This window comes from Cajanus cajan, chromosome 6 (assembly GCF_000230855.2).
Source record: "Cajanus cajan strain Asha chromosome 6, NIPB_CcT2T_4, whole genome shotgun sequence".
NCBI lineage: Eukaryota > Viridiplantae > Streptophyta > Magnoliopsida > Fabales > Fabaceae > Cajanus > Cajanus cajan.
This window is the reverse complement of record NC_138522.1, coordinates 64,069,175-64,092,378: the sequence shown is the minus strand read 5'-3', so window position 1 is coordinate 64,092,378 and position 23,204 is coordinate 64,069,175. Positions and strand designations below refer to the sequence as shown.

The 23,204-nt window shown below is 25.7% G+C and overlaps 1 protein-coding gene and 1 long non-coding RNA gene across 2 annotated transcripts; both read right to left on the bottom strand.

The window, feature by feature from the left end:
* Nucleotides 1-10,793: 10,793 nt before the first annotated feature.
* Nucleotides 10,794-13,002, bottom strand: LOC109815865 (mediator of aba-regulated dormancy protein (DUF581)). The gene is made up of 3 exons (XM_020380684.3): nt 12,355-13,002; nt 11,493-12,258; nt 10,794-11,272 (listed from the first exon to the last, which is right to left on the bottom strand). The coding sequence occupies exons 2-3, from the start codon at nt 12,218-12,220 to the stop codon at nt 11,200-11,202; spliced, it is 801 nt and encodes a 266-aa protein (XP_020236273.1). The 5' UTR covers nt 12,221-12,258; nt 12,355-13,002; the 3' UTR covers nt 10,794-11,199.
* Nucleotides 13,003-17,873: 4,871 nt separating this feature from the next.
* LOC145949397 (uncharacterized) lies at nt 17,874-19,700 on the bottom strand. Its single transcript, XR_014427610.1, has 2 exons — nt 19,113-19,700; nt 17,874-18,148 (listed from the first exon to the last, which is right to left on the bottom strand). It is a non-coding gene; the product is annotated as an uncharacterized LOC145949397 (long non-coding RNA).
* Nucleotides 19,701-23,204: the final 3,504 nt, after the last annotated feature.

Below are 23,204 nucleotides of genomic sequence, written 5' to 3'. Positions count from 1 at the left end.
ATGTAATTATACTTGGGGTATGTTTGAATAAAATTTTTCACAAGTACTAAGAAAAATACAATAAGTTTTTCTTAAAGTAAAAAGTAATTTATTCATAAGTCAAGTTAATTTGGAGAAGCTTTTTTATATTAGATTTTTCAAATTATGATTCATGCTAGTTAATTTTAATTTATGGACAAGATAATTTTTTTTTCTTGAAGGTGCTAATGATTAATGAAGAGCGTATATTATCCTTGCTAGTAAGAAAAAGGCACACTGCGCCTGCATTTGTATTAAAAGAAAAAAATAATAATAAATGAGAAGTTATTCATAAAAAAAATAGTTATTAAAAAATAAATAAAAGATAAAATAATTTATATAAAAATGAAAATTAAAAATAGTTATTGAAAGAGATTTTTTTTTATATATTAGTATTAGTGTAAATTTATTAGTTTCAAGTTCTTAAATTTAATTAAAAAATATTTTTTTTAATTTTTTAAAATAAAAGGATATAATATAAAAAAAAAAAAAAGGTAGAGACCATAATGGTTATTGAAAAGAGTATTTTTTTTATATAGAATTAATTACTTATATATTGTTAATGTAAAAAATTTTTATACTAGTAATTAATTAAATTTTTAATTGTGTTATGTTACTGTTAAAAATAAATATATTTATAATAATATGGCACAATTAAAATATTTAATTGGTTGTCAGTGTAAAAAATCTTATACTCTATAGGTAATTAACTCTTATATACTAGTATAGATATTACATTTCAGAGTATCGTAGCAGCCTTATATCAAACGTATTGGCCTATCGTTACCCAATAAAAAACGTTTTGGACTATTGAATTTTTTAAAATAGAAAGGTAACCGGAAGCTGATTAAGTATTTAGGAGAATTTCATTGCTAATTTGCTATTTGATTTGGGTATGATGATTCCAATAATTTATTTTATTTTGAGTACAGTGTAGTGAAATTACATGTACATTCTCTGCTATTTTTTTCTTCTGTTTTTTTTTCTTTCTAATTCCTACCTTAACACTTTTTAATTGTAGGAAAAATATTATAAAAATAGTTCTTGAACATTACATAACTTTTTCTTTTTTTTTCAAAAAAAGAATATTATGCCGTGTCCATCTATAATGAATATTGTTGTAAAAATTACAAAAAATTAAAAGGAGAGAATTGTGCGTAATTTTACACTATCGATGTTAGTGTAATTTTTTTTTTTTGGATTATCAAGCTTGATAGATTTTTTTAATCTGGTATTTTATATGAATTGGTTTATAATCTCAAACTGAATTCTGGTGATCTAAGTATTGACTTTGACCATAAACATTTTCAGTAATGATTGTCGCACATCAAAATTTGGTAACATTTGCACCTATTCAAATTCTTGCCAATTAAATTTTGTTAAGTACACCTCCTTTCATTGACAATACACACTTATTATTTTTTAATTTTGTTTTTATTCTCTGTTTATCGGACTTCACAAACTTCTTTTCTAGAAGTATGAATTGGAAAGTATTTTTTTAAAATACTGTTATAAAAATGTAGGTTAAAATATTTTCTACTGGTGCTTATAGTTTAAAATAAACAATTCTAATTTAGGTACTTATTTTTTTAAAAAAAATTTAGTTCTTATAATTTTAAATAAATATTTTTAGTCTTTATATTTACAGTTATATAATTCTTTTATGTCTTATTGGTATTTTTTTAATGTTATTTGTTTTATATTGAAGTGATAGAAATCTTTAATTAGGTGAGGGTAAAAAAAAATGAATCTCAATGATGAATGTTGTAGGTGAAATTACAAAAAAGCCACAAAGTGTTAATAAACTTAATTTAAAGTAATTTTCAACAAAATAAATTTAATATCAAATACAAGATTAAATTAATACTTCTCTCAGGATAATATGAAAGAAATAATATTATTAAAAAAAGTAATAATGAGGGCTAAAAGAATTTAAAAAAAAAACTTAAAAATCTTTCTTATATTATAACGATTAAAAATTATAGAAAATAAAAGTACACGAACTAAAAGACTCTAATTTAAAATAAAAAGACTAAAAAGTAAAACAAATGAAATTACATTAACTAAAAAAGTATTATAATCAAAAATATATTTCAAGTGCTTTTAAAACATTAAATTTAAAACTATTTTAAAAACAATTCCTCACTATGGAATTGACTTATCATACTTTACGAACATTTCTTTTAAAAAAATTAATAAGTTATTTCTCTTTTATGTGGCTAATTATTGTTGTGTTAAATAAATTATAAAAAAATATAAATAAAAAATATAATTTAACACATTAATTTGTGAATTGTATATAATGTAAAGAACAATAAAAGTGAAATGAAAAAAATTAAGGTTTAAATAATGATAAAATTGACATAAAAATATAATTTAAAAAATACAAAGGGTAATTCTCTTAATTGTTAGAGAAAGAAGTTAAGAATAAAAAGAGGAAAAAATCAAGAAATAGTTATGAGAGAGAAATGAAATAAAAGAAGAAGAATAATGGAATAGAACGAAAGAAAAAGATAATTAATTAAAAGGATATTTTGAAAGAAAAAAAATAAAGAATATATATATATTAATCAACTACTTACCAAGTATTGTTTTAGTGAGTTTTAACTTTTAAGATTTACTGAGCAAATCGCAACCCTTACTCTTGGGCCTCTCTGTTCTTTGGTTTATAGCCGACTTGTTTGTGGGCCGCATTATCATGTTTTCATGGAGGCAAATGATATACACACCTCCATTTGTTTATAAATACACTTCTTTTTTTTAAAAAAAAAATATTAAAATTTTAAATTATCTTCAATATTCTTTTAATTTATAATTTTTCAGATTCACGCCTCTCTTCTCACCATTCTTTTTTTTCTTTATGCACTCTATTTTTTTTCTTTACTTTTTTCTCTGCACCTTCTTATCTCTCCTTCTTTCGTTTTCAATTTTTGCATTATCCTTTTTTTTTTTTAGTTTTGTTATAAGTTGTAAACGTGTTCAGTGTCGAAAAAAAATGTGTCAAACTATATGCATTTTTTCCTCAAAGTAATTTTTTTCACTATTTGTTCTGGAAAGTGCTTTTCAGAATAATAAAGTTTTTGTTCTGAAAAATATATTGAAGAATAGTAAATTTTTTATTCTGGAAAGTATTTTTTGGAAGTGTGCTTGTTACATAATTTTGAAAAATATTTTCCAAAATACTAAATTTAATGTTCCGGAAAGTTCTTTCCGGAATTATATAAAAAACATACTTCTAGAAAATACTTTTCGGAACAATAATTATACTATTCTAGAAAATACTTTCCGGAATGCTAAAATTAACGTTTCAATCAACATAATCATATTTAGTTAGAAAGATATTTTAAAAAAAGAGATTGAAGGTATATTTATAAAAGATAGGAGGTATATATATCATCACCCTTTCAGGGGATTCTTTGTTGAAGAATGTCTTGTAGAGCCCACAATATCACCTACTTATTCCAAAAGTTTGGACTTCTAAGTCCTTAAATTTGTATTTTAGGACGTGTGAGTAAATATTTATATTTCTATAATTATAACATAATATAAATAAATATTTTTAAATATATAAATCATGTTATAATTAAAATTCATAATAAATAAATATCTTTCCATATATAAATTAAACTTTGAATTTACAATGAATAATCTAAATTGTTATATGAAAATACTTTTTAACACTATTGAAATTTTTTTTAAAAAAATAAAACTATTATAATTCAATTTAGAGATAGAGATAAAAGAGTGTAAATCGAAATAAGTAGACAATTAAGAACATTAAATATACAAATAAAGATAAAAGAGGTAGCTTGAAATTGTTAGAAATTATCTTTGTTAATTACAAAAATAGGTTGTGAAATATACCTTTAAAATAAGTGTAGATCGAAAAGATCTAATTTAGAGAATAAGAAAAATGAGAGTCATTCCCTTCAAGCCGTATATTTTGCTTTATAATATAGAGTAAATACTTTCACCTATTTATTGGAATAAACAAAACTATAATACATATATTAATAGTGTAAAACTTAATTTACTTCATTATCCGATCACTAATCATTATATATTACATATTTGTTGATTTTTATAATAATTGTTTTAAAATATTTATCAAAAATAATTTCAAACTAATTGACAAAATAAAAACTTTTAACTAACGACACATATTATTTAATTAAACTTAATATATCATTTTACCCTTAATATGTAGATTAATTATTTTTTATTCATTAGTTGACACTATAATATATTGACCCTAATATATAGGTGATTTGAATAGTATGCTCTGAATGTTACTAAGATATTTAATATAGTGCAGTCTATTTAATTAAATAACTTGTGATAACGTTAAACCTAGGTGACCACATTAGTAATGGCTATAACACTTATATTGAAATGCAGCATTAATATTTACTCGTGACATTTCAGAAAACTTGTGCCGTATAGGTTATGTGGTTCTACGTACAAAACATCAATAGTCAAATATATAATTACAGCCACCCTATCAAAATTCGAAAGTCATGACATGAATTATCTAGCTAGAACTAGAAGCCTAGAATAATGCCTCTAAAAGGAAAATTATTTTTTGTTCTAGAATAACAACCTTTCATCAACCCTTCATAATAACTCCTTAAAATAAGAATAATATTCAACATCTTCATACTCCCTGGCCCAATTAATAAAATTTGTCACACTCAATTTAATAACTTCACCAACAAACCCCCTCATAATCTCATCCATATATTGCAACCATGCTAATAATCAATCGATTCATAAAATAGAGTTATTGCACCCTAAATTTATTATTAATAGAGGCGTCGCATAGCTGCCAAATTCCTTTAAAAAAAATAGCATGCAACCGAAATATACCCAAAAATACTCGTAGGATAAATTCGTATCAAAACTTGCAAGTGAAATACCTTGCAGTTTTATGCCATGTCCACTACTTTGACTCTATTTATATTTTATATTTTCTTTGTAGCAAATGTTTCTTATATATTATGACGGGGCAAAATTTTCAGGGAAAAAAAAACTTAATAGAGAATATGCAAATCACCAATTAGAAAGAATTTTTTTAGGGCATCTTTCTAAAAAGGAACTATAGAAAATAGGGGTGACTTACTATGAGTTGAGTTCTTCTTTTCTTTTCTTTTCTTTTTCTAAAATACGAGGTAAGTTGATAGATCATATTCGTTTTAAAGTAGCCAAATTTGAAGTAATAAAATTGGGTATTGAGTTTGAAAATTTCACACCAGATCATACCTTATTAAAATTTTAAAATATAATTATTCCTAATATTTAATTATATTTATATATTATTTTCTATATTTAAAATTTGAGAATATCCATTTAATTTTTTTTATATAATTTAGTTTTATCATTTTATTTTTTTCTTCCTATTTTTCATTATATATTTTTAAAAGATATTTAATTCAAAAATTTAATATAATTCAACTCAATTGTGATTGAATTGGATCGAATCATGTTGACACACAAATTTAACAAACTCAATTTGATTAATATTTTTATTTAATAAAAAAATTCTTAGATATATATAAAGAAGTTTTGATCGATATCTACCGTTGGTGGTCTTACAGTTATACTTTTGCTATATTTAACTATGGAAAAAGACACATCACATAACTTTCTATATTCAATTAGTGGGTGTATAATCATGAAAAAATGGTAAGGGTTAAATAAAAAATGATAATTTATAATTATTTTGAAATTGAACTTCATATATAATTAGTGAGGTGATTTTTTTTATATGCAATTAAAATATAATAACCATGTAATTTATACAGTTAGTTATAAGATGCAAATAGTTCAAAATTTATGGATACTAAAAATATATATCATCATATAATGGTTATAAATTATTAAAAAAAATGTAAAATTTTGAAAATAATAAATAAGTATCAAAGCAATTTATTCATCAACTTTTTCTCTTCATAATTTTCATTCATCAATTAAAACAAGGAGAGGGTGAGTATTTGAAAACCCAAGTAACTCATTACTCATCCTAGGGATGGCAAAAATACCTACACCCGCGGGTATCTGTGGATAAAAACCGCTACGGATAATAAATGGATAGGCTAATTGGGTACCCGCGAATAATGGAGACGGATAATTGTTTACCCGTTTATAAATGGGGCGGGGGCGGGTATGATGATATCCATACTCGCAGGTACCCGTTTAATATTATTTCTTAAAACTACATTCTCTCATCTTATTTTCTTACAAAACTGAGGCTGATGAAGTTATCGACATGTGTTAAGCATGTTATAGAATTATGTTGGATGTAATTTGATTAATTTTCTAGTTTTGATTGGACCAATAAGATTTATGTATTTTAAGTTATTTACTTTCATTTGCAATTATGAGATTAAATTATTGTAACTTTATGATGAGACTTTAACTTATTTGTGAGATTAATATATTTTAAGTTATTGATTATCTTGAATTTTTATTATTATTTCAACAAAATTAACGTTAAATAAAAGTTCAAAATTAACATTAAATTTTTATTTTTAATATTTCAATGACATTAAAATATAAACTTAAAATTATTTGTAATATAATTTTTTTAATTTCTTAAAATTTTATAAATATCCATGATATCCGTGGATATCCGTGGGTATTCAAGAAATTCATGGATACCCGCTTAATAGATACCCGGGCGAATATAAAGTGGGTATAAGGCCAATTTTCATTCAGTGGGGCAGGGGCGGGTTTACTATTACCCGCCCCATGGACCCCATTGCCATCCCTAACTCATCCTACAAAAATCCAAAATTTCATGCTTGTAAAAGAATAGTTGTGGATCTATTCATTTGATTAAAAAACTACTTTATATAAAAATAAATTGAAGAAAAGTAACAATAATCCCATATAAAGTAATAACAAAACACTCCAAATAAGGGTGATCATTAATTATTACTACTTAGCAACTTAAATCTTGACCCACTCCTTTACTTCAGACCCCTATACCTATAGCCTCTATCGATGCTCTCCTATGACAAGATATGACCCACCAACCTCAAACTTTAGACGCCATTTCACTCCAATCATGGCTTCACTTCTATACCTGTAGAAGTAACTTACAAAACCATCATCCAGTACCAATCAACCTTGCTTTTTGCCGCCATACAAGGTTTGGGATTTAGGAGAAAAAAATCAATGAAAACATATAGGGGTTTAACCATATTAAATTAAAAATCATTTCACGTCCCCAAAATCTTTGTTTACGGTTTCTTCTAATAATGTTACACATATTCAGAAGTAATATTTAAATTACGATTAAAAACATTAGGTATAAGTTCTTTCTATTTAAATAATGCTTGGTATATTATTTTATATCACATTTTATCATTGTCATCATTTCTTGTTGTGCATATATACTAGCTATAAGTATAAAGTGATATGAATTTTGTTGTATAGCTAGCAATTATTTTCCTTCCGTTGCGTTTGATGAAATGGGTAGTAGCTACAGCGCTAGATATATATTATCTTGTTGGATCGCATAGATATCCGAAAGGTGTCACAACGATGTATATTTCTCATCTATCAGAACACTGAAAGATGCCAAAGGAGTCACCATCTTTGAGGTTCCTTTTGTTTGTTCTTTATTATCATCCGTTGAGCATCTAATGCACGCGCACTTTTTAGTTCTTTGGGTCCCAATTCTGTTGTGTTCTTCAGTTTTCACACACCCTGCACTGCTCTCACCAATTTAGGTAGTGTTTGTTTCTATGGATTTACTGTTCACGAGTAAAGAAAGGCGAAGAAACTTGTTGTTCGTTTCTGGTGATTTGCGACGACGAAAAGGCGAAGAAAAAGGGGGAGAAGCGTGATTCTCATCCTCGCACAAAAACGAAGAAAACAGAAGAAAGCCACGTAGGATTTATAAAAACCCGAAAATGCCCCTTCGCATGCATGCATAGTGTGCCATGCAGTAGAGAAAACATATACAAAGGAAACATAATCGATTATGCAAGGCTACATAATCGATTATGCAAGGCCATAATCGATTATGTAGTCTTGCATAATCGATTATGCTTGGCCACATAATCGATTATGCTGTGTATATATACACAGCATAATCGATTATGCTATATGTATAACATATAACATAATTATGTTATATGTTATACATATAACATAATCGTATATATATATATATATATATATTAAATATTTAATATATATATATATATATATTTAATATTTAATATTTAATTTATATATATATTTTAAATATTTAATATATATATATATTTAATATTTAATATTTAATTTATATATATAAATTAAATATTAATATTTTTATTTTTTCACTTTTATATATATTAAAGTTTGTTTATTTATATTATATAATTTTTTTATATTAAGAAAATCCTATTATTTAAATATTAATATGAAAATATAAAAAAAATAATACCTGTTTATAAAATTAAAATAATAATATTTTTTATTTTTATTAATATTAATATTATTTATTATAATTAGCATCATTATTATTTATTATGATTCTTATTATTTTTTTAATATTTATTTTTATTCTTATCATTATTTATTATTTTTTTAAAAATTATACTTATTAATATAATTTTATTGTAATTATTATTATTTATAATAAATAATATTATACTCATTTTAATCTAAGGGTAAAAGTAAAAATCATATTTATTTATTAAATTTTTAATTTTTATCTATCATTAAATTTAAAATAAATATTTAAATTAAATTATTTTTAATATTTTATAATTTTTTAAATTAAAATTTATATATTTATTTTTTAATTATAATAATTATAAACTTTTTTAACTTAAGGGTAAAATAGTAATCTTACACAATTATCAATTAAAAAATTTATTTTTATCTATCACATCAATCAATTCACTCACAAACTTTCACAAACTTTCTCTACACTTTCCACTCACTTTCCCTTAATCCAAATAACCTCACTTTCCACTCACTTTCCCTTCAAATCTTTCCTTTTCCACTCCTCCTTTTCCATCTTCAAATCCAAACAAAGCCTTAATGTTGTTGTTTGTTGCTCATTTACATATCATATGCCATACTATTGTAGGACACGTGTGACAGTTTATGGTCGGGTAGCATTACACTAGTCTTAAGAAATTCGGGTTTATAGCTCTGCTTAAGATTAAGAACATGTTTGTACAAGATTCTACTCGAATAGAATGCAAGTTATTATCAGTTTTTGTTACATGAAAGTTTGGGTGAACTAGATTTTCAGCACATGCAAAGTTAGGGTCTCCTACGGTAAAAAAATAGCTTATAGAAGTGTTTATAAATTACCTACAATCAAATCCTTCAAGTCAAAAGCATGATTCGAATTAATCCATGTTATAATGAGATATGAGTTTTAAAAATAGTTTGCAATCACGTTTTCTGGTTTTTAGAGTCACAATTGTAGTCGCATTTGTTTGCAATTAATTGCAATATCAAAGATAGCTAGTAACAAAATTGCAATCATAACCAAAGAGTAACTTCACTTATATAGATATCTCTCGAGTTTTTAAAAAATTACAAAATCTCTCTATTTTTTTTAATCTTTATGCTAGCTCTTCTCAATTGTTTGAAAAATATTACATCAACACCTTTTAGACATAACATTAATCTCTTTAATTGTTTGAAAAATATTATATTAATATCTCCTATAAACATAAAAAAAATATTAAAAAAGAGAGAGAATTGTGTATAATTGCACGAAACCTCAGATATTTTCAATGCAATTTATTCTAATTTAAATCTAGATCCTATATATCTTTACTGATTTATATATAAAAAAAATCATCTAAATTTGTGTTTTAGTCATTCGGGCATGTAAAATATCTAATAGAAACACAATCAATAGCGAAGTTTTAGTAAATTATTAAGACGGATAATTTTCAATTAAGTTAAAGATGCAGATATATGAACAAGTTACTTTATAAACAATTTCACTTTACAGGAGATATTTGTTTTCTATTCCACAATGGTGGAAACAACAAGGTTGGAAGTCATTTATCTTCAAAATGGCAATATGTGATCTCTTAACCGATTATCCCTCTGCCCACAAACTATAGTTACTAGAATTGTGTAAAGCCAATGATTTAATTATTTATTGAAGCCAAAGAGAGAAAGGAGGTTGCGCATTAAGGCTTATCATATGATAGTATAAGACATTAGGACACCTTTACCTCATCTCTTTTGGCCTTTTTCTTTTTGGTACATAAATCTTTTGTCTTTTTAACTCCATTTACTTCTGCTCCTTCCTTTAATGATGACTCCAGTTATTTCATACCTTTTTGTTGTCTGACTATATACCTGATCGGAACACATACTATTGTGGATTAGGACTAAAGGTGTTAGGACGTGGAATAAGAATTCTGGGTAATTAATTAATTAATCAGAAATGGCTTTTAACACCCAAAGTTTGAAAAAATGGTATTCTGTATGTTATACGTATCAAAGTTTCCAAGGGTAACCTAATATTCAAATAATTGGATAATGAAGTAATGGGTAAGGAAAAGGACCTTTAACAAATATATACTTTTGTGTCATTGTCAGTTTTGTAGAGTATTATGATGGTTTGCTGAAATCTTTATCAAGTATCAACTCAACCAAGGGCTAAGGATAATAATAATAGAGTGCATGCATAGAGAGAGAGAGAGAAGGAATCTTTGTGAGAAATAATTAACCGGTCCCCTTCTATGACAATAGGTAGCACCATCATTATCATCAACTCAAGAGAAGAAGAAAAAGAAAGGCACTGTTCTCAATCACATACCATCTGCTTCACCCGAAAACAATGGGAGCAAAACCAGAAGAAACAATCAAATTAGTCATCACTTGGAACCAACTCTACAACACCCTCTCTTATCTCTATTTGCAATGGAGAGGACGCAAAAAAAAAACAAAAACAAAAGACTTCTTAAAAAGGGAGGTAAAAAAGTAAAAGGACCTTACTGATTACAATGAAATACTAACTAGTAACTAGTTACTTTACTACTGCTACTAATGCCTGGTCATAATAAAATCATAATGAATGGAAAATTTGGATTTGACTTTGTGCGTTTATCTGGTTATTGTACTCCTCAAAATGCAGGACTTTGCGGCCACGGTGCATGCAAAGCACGCAAGTGAAGTCAAGATTCAAGAACAACCATTGCTTTCAAACTATAAACTTTCTATCCCATCTAACACCATTTCTTGGTGGCGGCATTCCCTGCTACAGAAAGCTTTCTCTCCTCTGCAAAAACACACCCCAATTCATTACCTCAAATAGCACCAAAGATCATAAAGTATTGTGCATGTTGGGGGTATTAATTGATGAATAGAACATGACATAAAAATTGTTTAGATATAAGGTAGAAGTACTTATCAGACTTAAAGAAACTTGTAACTGTTTAAGTTTATAAACATTAATGATGCAAATCGCAAAGGTTGGGAGATTAGATAAGTGTATGTACCTATAAATAAAGATGTCCTTTGTTTGGTCAAGATGTTTCTTGCAAGTGTAACAGAAGCTGAGGAAATTTGCCGAGGCAAAAGCAGAGTGAGAGTTTTGGTTTTGAGGGAGAGAACAATATGTCTCCACCACAATGCAATTATTGAATATGTGTGTGGTTCTTGGGTTAGGTCCATGAGATATCACGCATGTATATTCCTCAGAAAGCTCCATCTCACCCCAAGACACAACTCCAGCACTTGGAGAAGCACAAGAACAATCCTTTGTTGCACAAATTCCCGATCCTGAATCCTTGGTTTTGTTCTCAAAATCTTCATCAGCACACGGGATTTTCACTCTTAGCAGGACGTTTCCTTTGTTGGGTTCAGAATTGTGACAAATTGGGTCATCATCATCTTTGAGAGCACCCACAAGACCAAGGCCAATGCCCTTTGAATCTGGCTTGTCCCATAAGGTTCTGTTTGGTGGAGAGGTTTTGTGGGGAAGAGTTGAAAACGGGTTTCCAAAGGCAACAAAAGGGGATAATGCTTTGGCATCAAGAATTGAAGTTGGACTTCTTAAAGCCTCGGTTCCTGAAAGACACTTGGTGGTGAAATCTCTGAACTTTGGTGAGCCAAATAAAGAGGGTATGGTTTTAGCATAGGTTTGATTAGGGGGTTGTTGAGAGGAGCTATGATCAGCCATCAAACCTGGCTTGGTCACTGCCCTTGATCTGTTCCTCAGCAGCATAAGTGAAATGAAAATGATTCCACAAGGGAAATTAACTCCTAAACAAAGATCAACTCAAAGTTAGAAAAAAAGAGTAACACACTATGTTATTATAAGGATGGTGAAATATTTATGATGGTTGATTAAAAACTCACCAAAAATGGCTATAGAGAGTGATGGCACTCTGACAGATTCAAGTTAGGTTGGTATTTCCACGAGCACCAGCAAAGGTCCTTGTCTTTGTTCCAACACTGAATTCTAGCGTACTGGGAATGTTTCTGCACTCGTTTGTTATTATTACACACAAAATATGAAAGTGTGTGTGGGGTAAGCTAAGGTGAATTGTGAATTGTGAATTGTGACTTGTGAATTCCCTCCTCAAACTTCTTTTGTCTAATTTTGATGTTGGATGAGAAAAAGTAGTGAGAAGCATGTGACTAGAAGCAGCTCTGCCATTTGATCTGTGGCGTTCAGCCAGAGATCACAAACAAACAAACAAACAGTTTTGGATTTGATTCTTTCTCTGAGAAAACGTTTCATCCAAAAACTCAACTCTTGAGCCTTGTTTGGTTACCAAGCACATGCAACTCCTGACTCTTCCTCGCCATATCTGGTTCCTAACTCTTTTGATATTTTTCTTTTTTTCTGTTTTAGTAGTGCAAAGTGTGGGAGCTTAAATAAAGAGCATTGGAGCGATCAAGAAGAGAAGAAAAAGAGGAAGAGAGAGAGAGAGAGTCGTGTTTGGATTCATATGCCAGTTCATAGATGAATGAAGGAGAAGCAAAGGAGTCGTGTGCATGAAAATCAAACGTTTATTACTTTATATGTTAAAATGTATTTTTGTCTTCATATGTCCTATTTGATATTTGATTCTAATTTGACTGAATAACAACTGTTTTTTCATGTGGTCTGAATCAAACTGTTTTAGATTTAATTTTTGTTTATACACATATTTTTAATTTTATCCTCATCAGTTGTTATTATTATTTTAACATCATTCAATAAACTATAATATAACATATAGAAGAACTATATAACTACTCATTTGATATTTATATTTATAAAAAAAATTATATTTTAGTTCTATACTTTAAAATTATTCGTTTTTATATTTTACAGTAATTTTATTAATATCACGAAATCATGATGTTGTAACAACAATCAATTATGAGGTTGAATTTAAAATTAATTATATTGTAGAAATTATATTGAAATATTTTCTACAGGAAATAAATTGAAAACGAGTAATATATATAACGGTAAAAATTATATGTTACAAATTTTATAATAATATTTCGGGCTTCATTAAACTGGATATTTGTTAAAGATTAAATGAAAATATTGTTCATACACCCTTGAATTTTATTCAATAAACCTTTTTTTTTATTCTACAAAAGTAATGTTATTAAAATTTAAGTTTTAGGTCTATAGAAAAAATATATATTTATTATTAATTTTTATAATAAAAAAAAAAGCTACATATAAAGATAAAAGGGTCTAATATATTTCTTATTTAAAATAAAGAAATCTATTAAATTTTATTTTGATCTCACTCAACATAGGCTGCTTTTATTTTACTTTATTTCTATTGAAAAGGAAAGAGAATAAGAAAGTATTTGTTGTTTTTTAATAACGAAGGATACTTGTAGAGACAAGTATATAAAAGTTTAATGAAAAAATAATAATTTGAATAAAATATATTTATTATTTTAAAAAATAGATGTTGGTTCCATCAATTTTAGATCATAATGTTAATTAATAATTTTTGTGTTGTATTTTTACACCTTAAAGAAAAAAAATATATAAAAAAATGGTAAGATTGCTTCCATTTTCAATTTCACCTTTTTGATTTTCTTTGAAATGGCATTTCTGTCCATGGATCTGTGTCAACAAACAGACTGATTTTTGTCCCTTTAGAAAATTCCAATCCTTTCTTCACTGATGGAAGCTATTTTGTCCACAATCCCTTGCACAGTGCCTCAAGAACAACCAAAACGGACACAACAGCTAATCTTATCATTTTAGTTTAGAATTTAGTTTTAGTTGTGGATTAGTTCACAGATCTACATTACATTATATCTGCGTGTAAACAAATTTATTTTATCTACTTCTCATAAAAAACTAATTCAATAACATAATGACCATATATAATTAAAATATTCAGCACTAGCAGTGCTGATGTCTATTTATTTCAAATTCTAACCAAAGTAGTAAAAATATATATATATAAGTAACCACACGCAAATTAAACTGAAAACTTAGGTCAACCAACTTGTTCTACTTTCTTTCACAGAAGTACATATTTTTTAATCACTTTAATTAAGCCCATTGATTTTCAATAAAATCGGGAGATATTTTTGTATATAGGCACTTGTCTTATAGGATGACTATAGACTACTTTTTGTGTGATTTTTACTACCACTTAAAGTCTTATCACTCGATTAAAAATTATGTGAATAAATTAGTCTTAAAAAAAATAATATATATATATATATATATATATATATATATATTATTTTATTTGAAAAGTACACAGCAGTACATGAACATTGCCATAATTGAGTGCATGGTTAATAAATAGTTAATGAGAAAAAATGAAGCCGATAAAATTGAATCATTCATCTATGAAGGCCAAGCTAGTAGTTTTTGATGCGTAAAGACTAAGCCAGTTGATTGAGTTAATCATTTAACTAAGAAATTTATTTACTACCCCATGTTTTATAACACCTAAATTAAAAATGTTGATTGATGTTTATTTTCTTTTTTATTTTTTTAATCAACCTAAAATGTTCTTTATATTAAACATTTTATATAAGTAATATCTTTAGTTAAATTAATTTATCTTAATTCAATAAATAAAAGATAAAATAAGAATTGCATTGATGTTAGGATTTTAATATGAAGATAATTTATTATTACCTGATAAGTTAACTAATTATAAATTGTAGTGAATTGAATAATCAAATTTTATAATAAAAGAAATTGAGGGAGTAAAATAATTTACATTTACATTAATTAAAAAATAAATCAATGATGTAATGTAGCATAAGCAGCAACAGAGACGTAGAGTGCATAATGCATATTGCTTATCCTCGTGGGAAGGGGCCCATTAATGAAACCTACCTGTCCCACGTAACGTACTTCTATTATCCGTTGGCCCAATGTGGGCCCTATCCAAAGTGCCGTGTCTTTTTCGACGTTATCCAGGGCCCACTTTTTCTTTACTGGGCCGTCACCCTCTATTTTATATATATAAGACAAACTTATATTTTCTGCTCAAAAACAATAAAAGAAATTTATTTTTATCTTTTTATTTTCATATACATTATTTTATTTTAACTATTTCATTCTCTCTTGCGCAATTTCAACTGAAATAGTTTTTATCATCATTATTATGAAAAGCATCTGCGAATTTAAAATTTTACCGGCAAACAAGGAAATGACGTAAGGTAAGGACTAAGGATCCATTTTTCTTGTGTGGATTTGAATTCGGGGCCTAAGCAATTAATTTTCCTTTTAAATGTAAAAATTAAAAAAAAAAAAAAAAAAAAAAGTGTATGAGGGGGCTCTTTTTTCAAGACAAGATTTGTCAACTTGACCACCCAGTCTATTCATGCAAAAAAGAGTTGCAACATCACTTATCACCTAAGAGTTAAGCTTTTGAGATTCAATTCAAAAATATCAAAGTGTAAATATTGAAAATGATATTCAAATTCATGTTTTACGGATTTTATCTTTTCTTATTTTTCTCTAATTCGAACTCAGGATTTACAATAATTTACGTGCTCAACCAATTGAGTTACAAATTTTATCTAATACAGCTTAAAGTAAACATAAATTTAATGACGACTGAATTTATTGGAAAAATGATTGAGATATAAAACTGAAATATGTGCATTTTAAACGTAGAGGATTATTGATATCCAAAATATTTGAATAATAAACACTACAATAAAAAAACATTAAGAAAAACAAACACTAAAAAAATTGCTGTAAAAAAAACACTACAAAAATGTCTTATTGTAACACTTAATTAGGTATTAACATGACATTTATGTCTATCATAAATTAAATTATAATATGTACATCTCTGGTCTACACCAACAAGATGATTAATCTTATTAGTAAATAATTTTATTGATATAAAATATTGATATATATTGTTAATACATATATATCATATTGTATTATTATTATAAACCTCACAATGGTTACAAACAATTTAATTTTATATGTTAAGAAGTATATTAGGGGGGAAAAAACCTTAATTCCTATTTTTTTTCTTTCAATGTTGAACAATATTTAGTATAAAATCTAACTATAATCTTCAACAAATTTACAGATACATATAATAATTTAAAACAACAGCGAAAAACAAGAAAAAGGAAATGAAAAATCAATACAATACAAGTTAAACTGATAATTCTGCCATCATTAAAATTAAAAGGGATAAATGGTTATATACTATCTGAATAAAAATAATTTATATTGTCAATCTTTTAAAGTATTAACAAACTTAATTGCCATACAAAATGTTTTGAGATTAGTTGACAATGTAAATTTGTTTTACAGTTTCGGTATATAGCTTGTTTTCTAAAATTAAAATATAAAATGATAATAAATTTAAACATTAATTAAAATTGGGACTCGTAACCACTTATAAAGAGTGGTGAATGAATGTAGATAAATATTGTAGATAGAAGGAGAATATGATATATTGGAAATATCTTCGTATGATATTTATTTCCTCCTTATTATAGTAAACAAGGGTAGTTAAGCAACCCCGGGATTGGATGAGAGGCTTACTTCTGCTTTAAGAAATTATATATATATATATATATATATATATATATATAGAGGAGGGTTCAAACGACACCGGTGTAACTTTTACTAAGTGTTACACCGCTCAATAACTTTATATTAAATGTAAATTTTGAAAATCCAACCGTTAGATTGAAAGTTCATATCTCTTAGATCATATATGTCAAATTTTGTTAAAATTGAACAACAACTTGAAGGTAATCAAAGTGTTCATATTTTTGTATATTTTAAAATGTATATATTACGTCAATTTTGTTTTATAAGAATAAAGTATCAAATCATCTTAGATTAATATAAAATTTGACATATATGATCTAAGAGATATGAACTTTCAATCTAACGGTTGGATTTTCAAAATTCACGTTTAATATAAAGTTATTGAGCGGTGTAACACTTAGTAAAAGTTACACCGGTGTCGTTTGAACCCTCCTCATATATATATATATATATATATATATATATATATATATTAATTTAATATTTATGAGGAGAAATAATGAAACAATTATATGTAGAATATAATGTGTAGATTTTTTTAAAATAAAAGAAGCATATACTAAATATGAATACCTGTGTAACCCAAATAATATGTTTCCATTATATAACTTTGAGGGTTGAAGTAATAGAATATTGTTTAGGGAGTTGCTACGGTACCCTCAAAGATGGAAGGGTTTCAATACATTTTTCTATGTAAATTCATAAATTTTTTTTAAAAAAATTAATTTAATTATAAAATAAATAATCTTGTAACGCCCAAATTCTAATACCCAATTTATATAATAAAAGTTATAAAATTTTATAATATTTCTGCAATTATATCATTAACAATATCTATATATTTATTTAATAAAAATGAAAGTAAAGAAAAGATTATTTTGTGAATTTAATACATGACATATCGTTCTAAAATATTTAGAATAACGTATTAATTTACACATTATTCCTCTTCCTTACCCTTTCAATACAATATTTATATTCATAATGGAAAGAAAATTTCAATTAAAATAATATGATTGACAAGTAAAGTTATAACAAATCCATCAAATAGCCTCCATATTCCGATTTCCTTCCAAGTAGGACAGCAATAACAACAACAGCAAAATGATCTGGAATCTCAAGTTGATCCATCTATTTTATAATATATTTAATTTAAAAAAAACAAAGAAAAGAAAGGAGTAAGAACGATATCCAATAAATAAAATAATTCAAAAGAATAAACAGAATTATTTATAAACAAAATTAAATATAAATATATATACCGATCAAATATTAGTTTTTGGTGATACAATAAAATTTGAATTATACTTGTAGTGACTAGTCAGGATAAATGAGCATCATTATAACAGCAACCAACAAAAGGATATTTCACCTTCATTTCTTACTCATTTAAATCCCCAAGGTTAAACCTCCAGCTACAAATAATTCAAATTTTATCGTCTATGGCCATAGAGTATTATTTATCTTTAAAATGAGTCAAAAACATTTTAACAAATTATATTAATCATAAAAAATTACTCAAAATAGATTTAAGAATTTATCATTATTTAAGCTTTAATTAAATAACACAAATTTAAATAAAATATATTAAGAGCACTAATTAATTAAATGACAATGACAATTATTATAAAATAATTAAACAATATAAAATGTGAATATATTAATAATTATTATGGATAAGAATAATCATAGAATAAGTAATAGTAATTAAAGGTTAAACAAATATATGAGGTTAGAAACACCCCACTAAATAATAAAAATAACATAAATAAATAAACATAATAATTAAAAGTTAAGTAGTTAGATGAGGTTAGGAACACCTCACTGAATAAATATAACAATAACATAAATAAACATTGTAATTAAAAGTTAAGTAGTTAAATGAGGTTAAGAACACCTCACTGAATAAATATATAAATATAGTGAAGTTAGAAGCACCTCACTGAATAAATATATAAATATAGTGAAGTTAGAAGCACCTCACTGAATAAATATATAAATATAGTGAGGTTAGGGACACCCCACTAAAATAACATAAATAAATAAACATAGTAGTATATAAAATTTTAAAGAGATAAAGTTCTCCTCCCCTTACCTAGAAATACACACTTATCAGATTTTTATTATCATACGGTCTCTTCAATTTTTCCGTTGCTGCATGTCTTAATGGGAGCCTATTTATAGGAAATGAAATCTCACTTACTACACAATTGTATCTTATCCCCTTACGTAATTGCTTACGCTAAAGCTATATGATTGCTATATAATTGCTTTGCCACGTATCACATTTCCTACGCACATAATTGCCAATTGCTATACATTCACAATTATTGCTTTGCCAATTGCATTCACATTGCTACTGCACTTAGAAGAGGCCATGTTAGGATTTGATTTGGATTCTAATACATTATTACAAAATGTACTATTTATAATAATATTTTATTCAAATGAAGGGAATTGGAATTCGATTGAATTTCGTCTGATTGAATTCATAATTACTACAATTATTATATATATATTACTATTCAAATAATAAAATACTATTCATGAAAAATTTGATTTGAATTCTGATTGAAGATTATTATTCATCAAAATAATATTATAAAATATTTTTCACATTTTTTTTTTTAACTTTTAATAATCCCATACATAAAAAAATAACCCTTTTAATATTAATATTGAATAAAATTTGGGATGTTACAAATCTAAATTATACTTATAAAATAAAAAGTAAGATAAAATTATAGAGATTAAAATTATAAGTTTTCAATAATATTATAAAATATTAAAGAAAAAGAAAAAAAATTAATAAATAGTAGAAATAAAAAGTTATTAAAATTACAATATAGAAATTCAAAAATTTAAGACAAAAAGACAAAAAATATACTTAAAAAATTAAAATTAAAATATAAAAATTCAAAAAATTTAAGTGAAAAGATAAAAATATACTTAAAAAATTATTAAAATTAAACTATTTAAATATATAATAATATTATTACAAATAAATTAGAATATATAAAATAAAAATAAAATGACTAAATAATTTAAAAATTGAAAGGATAAAATATTATAAATATTATTTAAATAAATTACTAAAAATATAAAATATAAAAAACTGTACCGGTACCCTCTCAAATAAGATGGGTACCATAGAATTTCTCTATTGTTTAAGCCTAAAAGATAACTTTGGAGTTTATTATTTTATTTTATGAAAAATGTATTAAAACTAATACTTTTTAATATTTTCAATTTTTAAAACAGATATTTTAATTAAAAATATTAAATAAATTGTCTATGTATTGATAATATATAAATAAATTTTATATTATCATCTAATAAAAATTAATATGTTAAATAAATTTACTAACTTTTATAATAGTTATATATATTAAAAATTCCATTAGTCATATTTTTTAATTAATGGACAGTACAAATTTTTTATACTAAAAATATACAAAACTTAAAGTCAAAATCATTTTTGTATTTTTTTCATAATGTAAACTAGATGAACGACTCTTCAACATATTCCATTTCTCTTTTTATGGAACACCAGGATCGAGGATAAATAAAACACGGAGAAAGAAGAGTGTGGAAATTGCATAATGAAATACTTGGCATGTTTTCTGAATTATTGGATAACATTAATAACATGGGATGCTTGGTCTTATAGTGCAAACTGTCCAAAATCATATAAAAGAAATTAAAGTCCATGAATGAAATAAATTGGGATGGCTTGTTTTATTTTCATTTTGAGAGAAGCAACAAAGTTTCATTTTTCTAATCAAGGAAAAATCTTATCAAGCACGTGGTGGGAAGAAACCAGGTGACCCCTCTAATGGTGTTGTTTCATACAGTACGCAAGAAGACTATTTGCATGTCAAATAATGCCAATCAAATAATACAAGTTATTTGAATAGGAAAAATAAATTTTAATTGTATCCACGGAAAGTAACATGTAAGTGTGCATGGCAAGTATTATATAAATATATATATATTTATTTTGTCATATTGAGTAAAAAGTGAAAATTATTAACAGGTGTTATACTTATTGATTTAATTTTGTTCTTAAAAGCAATGTAACCACATATATAACATCATTCTACGTGTGAAATAGGCGTAGCTATGGATCTAAATCAATCTAAAAATCCGATGAACCCAAACCGAAATATTTGATTGGTTTAGATTAGATTGAAAAAAATGTAAATTCAAATATCTAATTATAGATTTTGATGTTAAAAATCTAATTTTATCCGATCCAAAGGTGAATTATTATATGTTATTATTTTATTTTGATATTTTTATAAAAAAAAATTAGAGTTTATCTATTAAAAGATGATTTAAAATTTGAGCTAAAACTTTAACCTAAATTTTAATCATTCTTAATATTATAACACTTTGGTATAGATTACAAATTTAGTGTTAATTTCATAATATTAATTGTTTTTTTTAATTTGAATTGGTGAATGTTTAATTTAAGTGTGTAGTTTGTTTTTAATGTTTGGACTTAGCGTACTTGGTAGGCTTTAAGTCTTTAACATTGTATAAATGACTAATTTCTAATGTTTGAATTTTTAAATTAGTAGTTTATATGTATTGTTTATATTTTTCTCTCTCTCTTTTTTTTTGTGTAAAATTCAAATTACAATTTTATTTGATTGTGTGTCAAATTTGGAAAAGATCAGACTAATATTAGTGTTTATATGCAAGTCTATAACTACTCATGTTGTGTGAAAATGATTATAACATTGATTTAATTTTTATTAACTTTTTATTTTTTGATTTTTGATTTTTTAAATAACAAATTTGATGATTTAATACAAAACAATCTGAAATTAGTTTGGTACATATATATTGTAAAATAAAAAAAGAAATTCAATCTAATTAAACTCTTAAGTTAATTGATTCAAACTAATGTTCACTCTTATTGTGCATGCATTGTATGCATATGTTATAATTTTCTAACAGATACTAATAACTAGTATTTTAACCTTGCTTTTCACATACTAAATTTTTTACACAGATAGGAAATATAATATTTTTTTGTTTATTTATTTATTTATTGTAATAGCGTACAATTTTTAAAATTTTGAATTCTATTTTTTCTTAAAAAAAATGCACGAAATTAGAATCTATATGTTTTATTTATTTTCGTTATAAAGTATAGCGTGTAAAATAAATCATGTCTTTGTAGGTCGGCTCAGGCTAATAATCCAACAATTAAAGCATACGGATTAAATGAATAAAATTATTTTAATTTGAACACAAATTGACTTGACTTGTACTAAACTAAGAACCATGTATGAATAAGGAAAATGATACCTACACTCAGCTAGGTTGAATAGTCACATTTGCCAAGAAAAGTTAAACCATAGTGAATCAGTGATGGAGCAATCACCTAAGTTAGCAACAAAACCATAATTAAAGAGTTAGGTAGTCTTTCACCTATTCATTAGTCCAACCAAATGGTAGAGGGGTTTTTCGAAACAGAACCCTAATATTGCACTTTACATTTCATTCATTTTTATGATAATAATACTATCATCAATTTTTTTTTTTTGAAAAATGAATTGTTCGTACTAACACATATTCTTGGTATCGCAACTTTAAGACATTGATAGTGACAAAGTTCAGGACCAGTTACCACACGAGAATATATCTTAAAGTTGTTATACCTTGATGGAATCTTTCAATTTGGTTTGAAAAATTAAACTGTAGCATTATCATTTTAAGGGGTTCACTAAGCTATGTCAAATGAAACAATATTAACAGATATAGTAGTAAAGAAACATGCATGAATCAGAAGAAGCCGTACCTATTGGTAAGGCTAAGGATGGCTTTATTTGGCTTAAGCTGCAAGATTTATTACTTTAATCTTTGGTGTGCAGTTGTTTTCCAGATAAGTGTTAGAAAGGACCACAATGTCACAACTCATAACTTATAGCATTAAATACATTAGGGATGAGGAGCATATTGTCCAAAAGAACACAATAATTTTACGTAAGCTTTAGATTACTCTCTCTTTTTTTTTTTTTATTATATTTTTTTAATAAGATCATATTGTTGTACTAGTATTTACTAGGGGTGTTCATGGATCGATTTTTTGAAAAATTTGAATCGAACCGTTTTATAAAAGTGGATCGATTAACTGATCCATTTTTATAAAGTGAATCGGTTTGATTTTTTTAAA